At 44.8% G+C, this 12,587-nt stretch overlaps 1 protein-coding gene across 3 annotated transcripts in view; it reads right to left on the minus strand.

Moving 5' to 3' along the window:
- Window positions 1–10,244: 10,244 nt before the first annotated feature.
- Window positions 10,245–12,587, minus strand: part of LOC147448754 (phosphate transporter PHO1-3-like) — a 144,672-nt gene continuing 142,329 nt past the window's right edge. For all 3 annotated transcript variants that reach the window (XM_086521267.1, XM_086521264.1, XM_086521265.1), the window contains 3 exons: window positions 10,970–11,248; window positions 10,672–10,808; window positions 10,245–10,548 (listed from right to left, as the gene is read on the minus strand). In XM_086521267.1, coding sequence (XP_086377393.1) covers window positions 10,458–10,548; window positions 10,672–10,808; window positions 10,970–11,248 — 507 coding nt within the window. In that variant the 3' untranslated portion in view covers window positions 10,245–10,457. The remainder of the gene's footprint in view (window positions 10,549–10,671; window positions 10,809–10,969; window positions 11,249–12,587) is intronic.

Raw genomic sequence — 12,587 nt, forward strand, 5'->3', positions numbered from 1 at the left:
ATGGTGGAAGTTACGAAGCTAAAACGAGCTCACTCTCTTTTATTTGATGGAGCTTACAAGAGAACAGTGGACTAGGCTGCATCTGATATCTTCATTTTCAATGAGCAAAGGGAAAAGGTCTTCTCTATTGGCCAGCTATTACACTCCCACTCCAACAAAAAAGTAGAGTACACGGACCTAATTCTTGGATTAGAACAATGTGTTTTGCAAGGGGTTCAACGCCTAAATGTGTTTGGCGATGCCATGCTCTTAATAAAGCAGATAAAGGGCACTTGGGTTTGTAAAAATCAGGTTTTGCTTGGCCGATTATGCCAAGTTAAGGATCTTTTAAGAAAGTTTGAAGCGGTGCAGTTATTTCATGTCCCTAGGACAAAAAATCAAGAAGCAGATGCTCTAGCCAAGGAGAGGAAACAAAATGCTCCTATAGGAGCAATCAAACTGAAGTTGCCCCTCTTCCAGGGTAGCGATGCTATGCCTGATATCAACGGCTTCTTAGATACAGAGAATGTCATGAAGGGTATACCAAGGGCCAGAAACAATGTCTTCTCCGAAAGGCAACAAGATACCGCCTTATAACAACACCTTGTACTGCAAGGGCAAAGACCAGATTCTCAGGCGAGTGCCAATCTCGAATGAAATCATGGAGGTAATCTCAAGTTGCCATGATGGTGCTTGCGGTGGCCACTTTGCTCTAGATATTACTAGTAGGAAGATTCTACAAGCAAGATTCTCTTGGCTTAGTTTGAACAGGGATGTGCATCAGTGGTGTAAAACATGCAGAGCTTGTCAAGCATCCAATGATCGAACATTAACCTATGAGCCACAGACCCCTATCATCTCATATAGCCCGTTTGAGAAGTCGGGAATAGATGCAATTGGTCCTTTACCAAGGGCCCCGTTGGGTAAACTGTCCATTCTAGTTGGTGTAGACTACATGATCCGATGGGCGGAAGCAGCAACCACCATACGCATTACAGCCCAAGAAGTGGTGAAGTTCATATTTGAGCACATCTGTTGCCGCTTTGTCACACCTCTGGAGATAATATATGATAGAGGACCAGGTTTGAGAGGCGACTTGGTGGGAGAACTGATGAAAAAGGTAGACATCACACGCCGACACTCAACTCCATACTATCCATAGTGCAATGGTCTAGTGTAAAAGGTAAACGATGTGATTGCCGCTTTGTCACACCTCTGGAGATAATATATGATAGAGGACCAGGTTTGAGAGGCGACTTGGTGGGAGAACTGATGAAAAAGGTAGACATCACACGCCGACACTCAACTCCATACTATCCATAGTGCAATGGTCTAGTGTAAAAGGTAAACGATGTGATCTGTAAAAGGTACTATCCATAGTGCAATGGTCTAGTGTAAAAGGTAAACGATGTGATCTGTAAAAGGTAAACGATGTGATCTGTAAAATCATCACAAAGCAGGTGAATAACCACACAAGTGATTGGAATAAGCATCTCATGGCGGCTCTTTGGGCCTACCACATGACATTTTGAACATCACTAGGTTTCACCCTTTCCATTTGGTATATGGAAAAGAGGCCATTCTACCCATCAAGGTGCAAATAGCCAGCTTGCGAGTCATGGATAACCAATTACAGTGCCCAATTGTCCATCTCTACAACCACATCTTGGATCTAGAAAGGCTTCAGTTAGATAGGGAAGATGCAATCAACTACTATGCGGCGCAAGTAGAACGACGTCGACTCACATTCAATCAAGGGATTAAGGAAAAGGGTATGAAGAAAGGCATGTTAGCATTGAGATACGACGACAGATTCGACACAAGGAAAGATAAGAAGTTCTAGCTCAGATGGGAAGGGCCATTCATTGTCTAAAAGAGATACGCCAATGGTAGCTACAAATAAATGAAAGCACATGGTCAATTTCACAAGACCAAAGTCAATGGATGGAGGCTCAAAAGGTACTTCTTAAGATTTGATCCGGAGTTTATGGTAGATATTCCAGAGGAGGGAGAACCCTCCATGTCACGTGACACATCCAACCCTATGTATCCATGGACAAGCTACAACATAACAGGGTTCAGTCAATCCAGTCAGTAGAAGTAATCTGGCACTTTTGTGAGTCTATTCGTAGACCATGCATGCCCAGTCACTTAGTGTAGATGCATATCCTCTGGTTGCACACAACATGATCATCAGTATTCCCATCATATTCCATTAGGGGACTTTTCCAGTGCATTTAGCCTATTTTACCTATTTTTGGTATTTTTCACTTATTAATTTAAGTGACTTTCCAACAAAAGTAGGTAGGGCAATTTGGGTAAGAAAATATATAAGCAGACCAAAGTTAGCACTGAATGGTTGACGAGGCAGCAGGAGCTCCATGCTCAATAGGCAACTTCTCAGCAAACACCCTCAGGAGACCTAGCGTTTTGCAGATCCAGCATCACCTAGCGTTTTTTCCCATCAGATCAGCCTCGGCTACCGCAGATAGCAAGAGCCCCAGCGTTTTTGCAAGAGATCAGCAGATCAGCCTAGCGTTTTGCATTTTGTAGAACCACGACAGCAGCAGGACCAAAATTCAGCCCTAGCATTTTTGGTTGCAGATCAGCCTCGACGTTTTGCACCTTTACCGCGACGGAAAGTCAAGGAACATTAGCGTTTTCAGTTTTCAGTAGTTAGTACCCGCAGATCAAGTCCCGAACCTCGCAGATCTCACCTTCCTATATAGCAGTTACTCGTCGCACGGCCAATTTCCGCAAGGTTTATAGTTTCAGTCCGAAAAACGCAGATTTTAACATCTGCGTTTTCAGTGCGTCGTCGTCGCATCGTTTCCATCGACGTCGTCATCAACATAGTGTCAGAATTCAGTAGATAGAAGACTAGCATATTTCAGTCCATAGCATTTCTGGACAGCAGTAGAAAGATTGCAGATTTCAGTCCTTAGGTCGACTTCGTCATCACCGTCGTCATCATCGACATAGCCTAGACTTGCATCACTCTCATGCATACCATTTGTACTAGATTGTGCAATCAATAGTAGATCACTCTCGCCAACGAGAGTGCGGTCTTCGGAGGAGGGTTTTACAACGTCTCTGGTGTCGTATCTCTCTTCTCTCTACCTCTTAGTCTCATCCACTTGCACGCACAGTGTCCATTCACTTTTTTGTGATCATAGCATTCTCTCAATAAGAACGGAAGGCTCTACCTTCCATAAGAACAGAAGGAACCTTGAGCACAGTTTGGAGCACTCATCTTGAGCAAAGCACAAACAATCATTCCGCTGCACCTAACATTGGTATCAAAGCTTTGGCAGTGTTCTGTATCACTCGAGGAAAGAACCACAATAATTTTTTTGCTAGTTGCGGTCGCACGAACCTAAGTTCGCTTGGGCGTGTCGATTCCTCATCATGTTTTTGAAGAGTGATAGGAATCCCAGGAAAGAAGGGCTTGTCCAGCCTCCCCTTGTGCCTCATTTCACTCATTGAGAGCGGACCATGCACTTAGCATCCGGCCAATCGACGTGAGGTGGAAAAAAGCAACCTTGGTGTGAGCTCAAGGCCGCCAAGGGGTGCGCCCTCGAAAAAGAGCAGAACTCGGGTGAAGAGAAGATCCTTCTCGAACATGGTTTGCAAGCGAAACAAAAACTCAAGAACCTCAAGACCCTCAAGAACCCAAGTTCCTCGTGAACTTAAGAACCCAAGACCACAAGAACCCAAGAATTCAGTGGATGGTCATCACTCGAAGCAGAATGGATACTTCGCTTGGAGGTGATGAGCATGAGAGAGGTGAAGAAGAATTTTCCCCACCAGGAGGTTTTTCCGACCCTTCTCCATCTATGACAAAGATTGCACTAACTCCTATGGAGGAGTTGAAGCAATTGTTTAAGAAAAGACAGTTAGAACGCGAAGAAAGAAAAGCCAAAAGAGAAGCAGAAAGAAAGGCCTACGAAGAACGAAGGGCAGCCATAGATCGTGAATACGAAGAAGGAATGGCAGCCATAGACGTGACTCTTTTCTCAAGTGCAGGCACAGATGCAAGAGATTCAGGAGAAGGAGACTCTCTCGGTCTCTTCTTCTCCAAAGCATGACACACAAGATTTGCACGATTATGATAAGCATGATGATTTGAATGACAATGATTTGCCTGATGATTTGGATGATAAGGACAAGCATGATGATTTGAATGACAATGATTTGCATGATGATTTGGATGATAAGGACAAGCATGATGATCAAGATGCGATTTCTCACAAGCATGATGATTTGCATGAAGATGTGATTTCTCACAAGCATGATGAGTTGCATGAAGATGATGGATTGCTCACAAGGGTGATGTGTTAGTTGATACTTTCCCTAGTGAAGCTAACCTCATTGCAGATTCGATCAATCATGAAGCACCGATCTTCGCTCTCGAGTCGAGGTCCAAAGAACCCCCTCACGAAGAACCGATCTTGGCTCTCGAGCCTAGGTCCAAAGAACCCTCATAGGAAGTACTATGTGTTCGCATGATTGATACGCACGCATTGTACGAGTTTTTCATTCGTGATTGTTTCCTGTATTTTAGTCAGCGTCTTTATGTGATCCCTTTCCAAAGGCATGGCATATTGTACGTTGAGCACGTTTCCCTCATGAATGAGCACGAATGTATGCGGATTGTTCATGAAAAGCTGAAAGGTATGCATTCAAGGAAGTCACATTCCATGTCTCTTCCTTGGCAGGACACAGTTGTAGAAAGAGCACATGAAAGTATGAGCACCAAGAATGGGCATTTTCGTTGTGAATTGCCACAGTTGATTGCTTTAGATCATAAGAGAATGATTCGATCTCATTGTTTGCGTGTGTATGGTGAACGGTTTGGCACTCCGTCTCTATCTTCATCTACATTGCATAAACAGTCATACAGTTCGGTACCAATACCTCACTTTGAAAAGGAAGCGATTTCACGTGACACATCCAACCCTATGTGTCCGTGGACAAGCTACAACATAACAGGGTTCAGTCAGTTCAATCAGTCTATATTAGAAGTGATCTGGCACTTTTGTGAGTCTATTCGTAGACGGTGCATGCCCAGTCACTTAGTGTAGATGCATATTCTCTGCATGATCATCAGTATTCCCATCAGATTCCATCAGATTCCATCAGGAGAATTTTCCAATGCATTTAGCCTATTTTACCTATTTTTGGTATTTCTCACTTCTTAATTTAAGTGACTTTCCAACAAAGTAGGTAGGGCAATTTAGGTAAGAAAATATATAAGCAAACCAAAGTTAACACTAAATGGCAGAAGAGGCAGCAGGAGTTCCACGCTCAACAAGCAATTCTCAACAGACACCCCCAGGAGACCTAGCGTTTTGCACATCCAGCATCACCTAGTGTTTTTCTCCATCAAATTAGCCTCGGCTACCGCAGACAGCAAGAGCCCCAGCATTTTTGCAAGAGATCAACAAATCAACCTAGCTTTTTCATTTTGCAGAACCAAGGTAGCAGCAGGACCAAAATTCAGCCCTAGTGTGTTTGGTTGCAGATCAGCCCGACGTTTTGCACCTTTACCACGACGGAAAGTCAAGGAACATTAACGTTTTTAGTTTTCAGCAGTTAGTACCCGCAGATCAAGTCCCGAACCTCGCAGATCTCACCTTCCCGCAGCAGTTCCTCGCCGCACGGTCAATTTCCGGAAGGTTCACAGTTTCAGCCCAGAAAATGCAGGTTTCAACATCTGCATTTTCAGCGCGTCGTCATCGCCGCCATCGACATCGTCATCGACATAGAGTCAAAATTCAGCAGATAGAAGATTAGCAGATTTCAGCCCATAGCGTTTTTGGACAGCAGTAGAAAGATTGCAGATTTCAGCCCTTAGGTCGACTTCGTCATCACTGTCGTCATCGTCGACATAGCCTATACTTGCATCAGTCTCATGCATACCATTTGTACCAGATTGTTCAATCAATAGTAGACCACTCTCGCCGACGAGAGTGGGGCCTTCGGAGGAGGGTTTTATGACGTCTTCGGTGTCGTATCTCTCTTCTCTCTACCTCTCAGTCTCATTCACTTGCACGCACAGTGTCCATTCACTTTGTTGTGATCATAACATTCTCTCATTAAGAACGGAAGGCTCTACCTTCCATAAGAACAAAAGGAACCTTGAGCACAGTTCAGAGCACTCATCTCGAGCAAAGCGCAAACAATCATTCCGCTGCACCTAACACTCCAACTCCACTACTAGAGAATTAGAAGCAAAGCTAGAGGCATGAATGCCTTTAGCCAGAAGGGGACGGCTAATGATAGCCAGTTTTTGAATATTAAAAAAAAGGAAAAAAATGCTTCTTTTTCCCTCTATCCGAAGCACGTGCGACATGGCCGATAGCCTCGACAATGCCTTGGTCGAACTAAGTACCACAACTGGCCCAATTCTAAGCGGAGGCCGCAACTCAGAGCATAGACCACCCTCATGGCCTCCAACACCTTGAAAAGAAGGTTGCACGACCTTCGTCCATGGGTACTAACCCCAAAGGGGAGCCTTATCAAGATAACAAAAAAAAAAAAGGTTTTTTTCCACAGCAAGTAGGGCCGCCACTGTCCCCTCCTTGCGCTCGTAACGGGGGCCACGACCCTCCCCCTCTAAAACTCTCTCTCTCTCTCTCTCTCTCTCTCTCTCTCTCTTCTGGCCCACCACTACCCCTCGTACCCCTCCTCGTCCTCTTCCCCTGCTCCCTGTCACCATCCCCTCATCTCGGCCCCATGCTCTCTTGCGCCCTCTCTGGCCAACCCACCCCCGTCACCTAGCCTTCATGGCCCTCGTCACCCACGACACGCCTTGCATCACCCCTTGGCCCCGGTTGCATCACCCTCAGGCCATGCCTTGACCCCTTGTACGCTGCCATACACACACCCCCCCACACACACTCACCCTCCCTCTCTGATTGGCTCTCTCGCGCCCTCACTGGCTCTACTCTTATTATATTCATTTCTATCATAGATTCTTTATGATTCCTTCCATTACATTTGAAGGTTATCATAGGTCTATTGACCTTGCCTCATAAAAAGGAATTGAATTCGAACTCAGGCGGGTGGAGCAGTGACTCCGTGTGCCGTGACCTAACCACTCGGGCAACAAGCGTCATTTGTTCCAGAACGTCGTATTTTTTTTTACATAAAATATAATGTTTGCAGCACAGCCTTGCCATGGACTCCATGAGATGACGCCCTAGACAGGAAGTTCTTTTCTCTCTCTCTCTCTCTCTCTCTCTCTCTCTCTCTCAGCGCGCCTCCTCAGGAGCATCTATCTTGATTCGCCTCTTCTTTTTTTTTTTTACAATTGTATCACCTACTAGCTCTAAAAAGATTGGTCTCTCTCTCTCTCCCATACACACACACCGCCTCTCTTACTCCGCTTTGCATGATCTCGCTTGCCACGTCCTTAGCAAGAGCACCGATCCATCATCCCATTTCCCACTGGCTCGAGTTGAGCACGCCGACCCTCAAGTTCCGAATCAAGCCCCACAACCCAAGAGATTGAATACGTGGATGACCAGCTGACTGAAGCGCGCATGACACAACATGAGATACCACTCTCGAAGAGCGCATGCATTCAGGCAGTTAGAGCGCCATGGCTTGCCAGCGCAATAGTAGTGGCTAGGTGCCCTCAAACAACGTACACACTCTGGGTTCAGAGCACCATGATGGGATGCCAACGCTACAACCAAGAGTCAGAGTGCGGCCGTTTACGTCCCCTCAAGTTGTGGGAGTTGCCACATGGTTTCAATAATTTTACCCTCGAACTGATCAAGAAGCTGCGCCTTTCTACCAAGTCCTCAAGCCCGAACACCCCCTTCACAATATATTAAATGAGTAAACGACTCTACCTTGCCTACCACACACTCCATACATTAGAACTCGAGAGTCCAAAGAAATATGCGTTGTGGACCTGCAAATGATCACTCTCGAGGTTGGCCATGCATGCTTTCATCTCGTCTCCCTTGCAGAGTTTAATCCATGGCCGTGCTTCGTGCAGATTCTGTTTTTGTTTGGCGGGTTGTGAATACTTGCAGATTCGTATGCTTGCAAAAGCAGCATGCAGTTACGAGCGCGTGCAGCGACTGGCTGAACCATAAATGCGAACAAATTGAGGTATGCACAATGCATCAATAACAAGTTGGGATTGCGATATTGTTGCAAACAAGCGGGTTGGGCATGCATTTTGGGTATGGGCATACGAAAAGCTGGTGAGGGCCAGCAACACGAGATGTAGACAAGGGCAACACCCGCTAATTGGATTCAACATATGATGCATAACTCTCAACTCTCGTAACTTTAATAGGTAGTTAAATTTATGTTGCTAATCAAGCAAGTGACGCATTGGGGATCTCTGAAACAACTCGAAGGAGCTGGCACATGGCACAACACAAAAGGTAGTTGTGCTTTATATTGAAGGAATGATTGGCCACCATGACCTCAAACATGTAAATTGGAGCTAGCCAAGGAGTATTGCAACGCTTAACAAAAGCCTAGCAAGTAAGGTAGCAATATGCGGCTTATTATTAAAGATGTGGTGATCAAACAATTGGGGATCAGTTAACGGCTAGGTGCTTCTAATTTAGTCCGTACATGCCTCTGTGTGCAACGAACCTATTGCTTTTGACACCACCTTAACAAGTTGATTTGCCATGGCAAGGGAGCTTTCGTCGATTTTTCCACAACAAAATGCAGAGAGAGAGAGAGAGAGAGAGAGAGAGAGAGAGCCCTTGCCCCACAAGCAGTTACAGAGACGAACGTAGGAGCAATCCCAAGTAACCCCACAAGCAGTTACACAGACAAACGTAGTAGCAATCCCAAGTACGTAGGTTCTCTCTCTCTCGCAAGGAAAGGGGGCTCCAAGCAAGAATGGCCATTCTGCATGAGCCAGAGGGCAAATGGTGCCAACCCTGCAAGGAGACGTTCGTGAGCTATAGGGTTGTCATCCTTGAGTTGTTGGCTTCTAACTTCCTGAGGTGAGGTTGAATATAACAAAGGACCCCTAGCTCCTCCCACCTTGATTGTTCCACCTCCAATCTTGTCAAAGCATCCCACAACACACACACAACCCACAGTAGCAAAGCAATGTGAGTGAAGTCCGGCATGTAAACAAAATGATAGTAAGGCAGCAAATCTCTGTCTCTCTCTAGCTAGATCTTTAAGGTCTCTTGGGATAGTTTCCTACGATGTTAAAGCTCTCTTCTTCTTCTTCTCTCAACTTGGAGAAAGTGAGTTGGGGATTTGGGGATTCCATTCTAGTGTGTCGTCTCATGGATTATGTTGTTTGCAAGATATGCTCTCAATAAAGGTATGGCTAGGATGCACTTGCATAGTGTAGAGCAAGAGATTCTCACCAAACCTGGTATGTTGAAATGTACTCATAAGAGGATATGCCAACATATTCAAGAGAGCTTTGGATGGTTTTCGACAAGAGGGTACAACTCTCGAGACGCAATTAATTTTTTTGAGTGTGGTCCATGTGCTTTTGGTATGATGTGTGTGTGTGTTTTGCCTCTAAGTCTCAAGCGACCAATTGTTGATGAGGGTGATAGAGTGGAGTTGCCAAAGGTAAGCATTGTGCCGGATACAATGATTATGACCCATGTCAAAGGTTCAAGAATAGAGAAAGGTAGATACGCAAGGCCACAATAACAAATATGATTTAAACAAGGCCATCACTCACGCACAAACAATAGACAACGACACTGCTTGTTGTGTGTGTGAGAGAGAGAGAGAGATCGGCAAAGCCTTTTTTTTTTTACACAAGCTATTTTTATTACGAAGCCTTAAAAAAAGCTTTAAAAATGTGTACGCGATTTGAGTCACCTATATCACTACCTACAAGCAAGCAGCGCCAACAATTGTTCATGGTATGTAGATTTCTTTGTTGCTGCCAGAGGCGGCGGCTCTTGAATAACTTGAATAGTAAAAAGTTGCCTCCAAGCAGTCCACTCAAGAGCTACACAAGGGACGGTTAGCTTAAGGATGAGAGAGCTACGCTCACAAATGGAAAGGAAGAAGACGGAGTTGTGTGAGAGCTGCACAAAGTTTTTTGTAAGTAAGAATTCCATGTATGAGTTGAAGTTTGGAGTGAGAGCTTCTCTCCAGAAACTGCAGACAAGGTAAACGCAGGCAATTGTAGCTATATACACACATATTCGCTGTCTTCTGCAGCTGCCCCAAAAAGAAAATAGCGGCAGGGCCGTTTAAATGGCCTACAAGCCTTGGCAAGGATGGAAAATGACAAATCCAAGTAGCCCAACAGATAATGATGGCTGATCAAACACAATTAGCTTAGGATTACATTCAAGCCTTTGCTGTATTGACTCCTCAAGCAAAGATAAGCTGAGCTCCTTATACATTACATTTTCAAGAGAGCCCCTTTACATCATATGATGCACTCATGCATTTGATCAAAAGGCATACATTTGCTTGTTTGCTCTTGACCAATCCCGCTCATTACAGTCTTAATCGTCCTCATCTGGGTTGATAAATGGCAAGGGAATCACTTTGGTTGCTCTGAAATTGCCCACATTGTTCAGATGCTCGTTCTCCAGCCTGTCACAAAAAGTTCTTGGCGGGTAGTTTTTTTTTTTTTTTTGGGGGGGGGGGGGGAGGGGGAGGTTGCATATGGACAGAAAATGGCAAATGAGAAGACAAGAGATCAGCAGCAAAAACTACCTGTAGAAGTTCCAATGAACCCTCCTTACAACTTCAAGAGAAGCAAAAAACCAATTTGTGAAATGCCGATCGACCCCAAAAAACTTCATCTGCGTAACTGACTGCAGCCATGCAAATCTGAGAATGGTGTTCAAACCCTGCATGACAAGAAAACATGAAGATGACTTGCCTGCTGCCCTTGGAATTAAAACACCAGCTAAAACCTTCTCAGATATTAGGTTGAGAGGTTGTAACAGAAAGAGGGATAATTTTTAGCGTCCATTCATGTGCTTCTTCACTCTAGTAAAAAATTGCTTACCATTGAAGCATAGTATAAGCTTTTCCTTCTAAGCATAAGCTGATCTCTTAGCAGGTAGTTCTTTGAACCAGAGCGCAAAAGCCCCCAATCCTTGTAAAGATCCCAATACAACTGGTACACTGCTACCACCGACGAGATCACAATAAAAATAGCCAACCATGTTGTCGTTTTTTGGTGGTTATATGTCAAAGCAACGCCAGCAGCAACTAGTGCAGAAAAATATTTGACCCCATTTGTTATATGTTCTGGATTGCGTTCATCAATCCATCTCCTGATACACTGCTTGCAGGTGCAAATCAATCAGAACTTATCCATACGACTTTGATGAACAAGGTGAGAGATCAACATGCCTTGCATAAGTTGGAGTAGGTTATCAACCAATCTAGAGCGAAATGTTATTATTCCTCACCAAACACAAATCCAAGCATGAAAGTCAGATTCATCATTTTGTTGTGACCTTATATTGCTATCTACTTTTTGTTCAACTTGGATGCACAACTACAAAACAAATCAAGATGGCAACTAAGAAAAGAAAAATAAGAGAGAGAGAGAGAGAGAGAGAGAGAGAGAGAGAGAGTCCTATTGTCACCAGGAGGTGTATTTTTTGTGTTGCCTTCTTTAAATATGTACTACATATTTTTATTTATTTTGATTTTGCTTGTTTTCTCCAGAACCCTTGAAAAGGTGCAAGCCACGACATTGCATGGCTAGTGTGAAACGACTACAGCCAAACCAGTTTCTCACATCGGGAATCTAGGTTGCTCAGTCGAAGACTGGTCGAGCTAGTTAGCACTGAATTTTGATGAGTATGGAAGCTTCTGTGTGCCTAGAATTTGAGCCACTCGAAAAGTCACTAACAATTTTATAAGTTGGGAGGGGTTAGAAAACTTAATTAGGGTTGCCTGAGGAGACACAGAGCATCCAGCTACGAGGCATGAGAGGGGCGCAGAGCATGTGCCAGGACATTCCAGAGGCTTTACCAGTTGAGTGGCTCACCCCTCTAGAGACAGCGGCTCCCAGATGGATGTGGGCCTTCACACGACTGGAGGTCCTCATCACAGTTGTGCTTGCTCAGAGTCCTTACCCCACATGTTCTTTGAGATCCAGGGAGAAAGTCGTCTACACAGAGTCTCAATACAGGCTCCTCGGGTAGCAGAGTGCTGTTTTCAAAGGATGCATGTAGTGGGTATCTGTGGGAGGACGTGTCATAGATCCTAACCCAGTAGAACTTGAGATAGGCCACTGGCAGCTTTGGGCTTGGGAGAGTTGCCGTTGGCACAAGTGCACTGGGACCCTGGAGAGTGGTTTTGGAGAGACTCCTCTTCAGCCGATCACCTTGGGATCACCTTGGGACCCCCTTCTTTCAGTACGATGTTGGTTGTGGTGACACATACTAGCAACATCAAGAGAGGCTTGTCCTGCTACCCCTGCAACACCTCATTGGCAAGAGGAGGGTCTCACAGCTGAGTTCTTGTCAGGTTTTTAGGAGCGGTTGTGTGTCACAAAGTGATGATGTGGATACTGACAGCAGAAACCCTGATTTCTGCCAGAAACCCCAAAAATCCTGCAAACCCTAATTTCTGTCAAAAACCCTAATTTTGCAAAAACCCTAAGTATT

The sequence above is a fragment of the Adiantum capillus-veneris genome, chromosome 10, assembly GCF_014529385.1.
Source record: "Adiantum capillus-veneris isolate H3 chromosome 10, ASM1452938v2, whole genome shotgun sequence".
In the NCBI taxonomy this organism is placed as follows: domain Eukaryota; kingdom Viridiplantae; phylum Streptophyta; class Polypodiopsida; order Polypodiales; family Pteridaceae; genus Adiantum; species Adiantum capillus-veneris.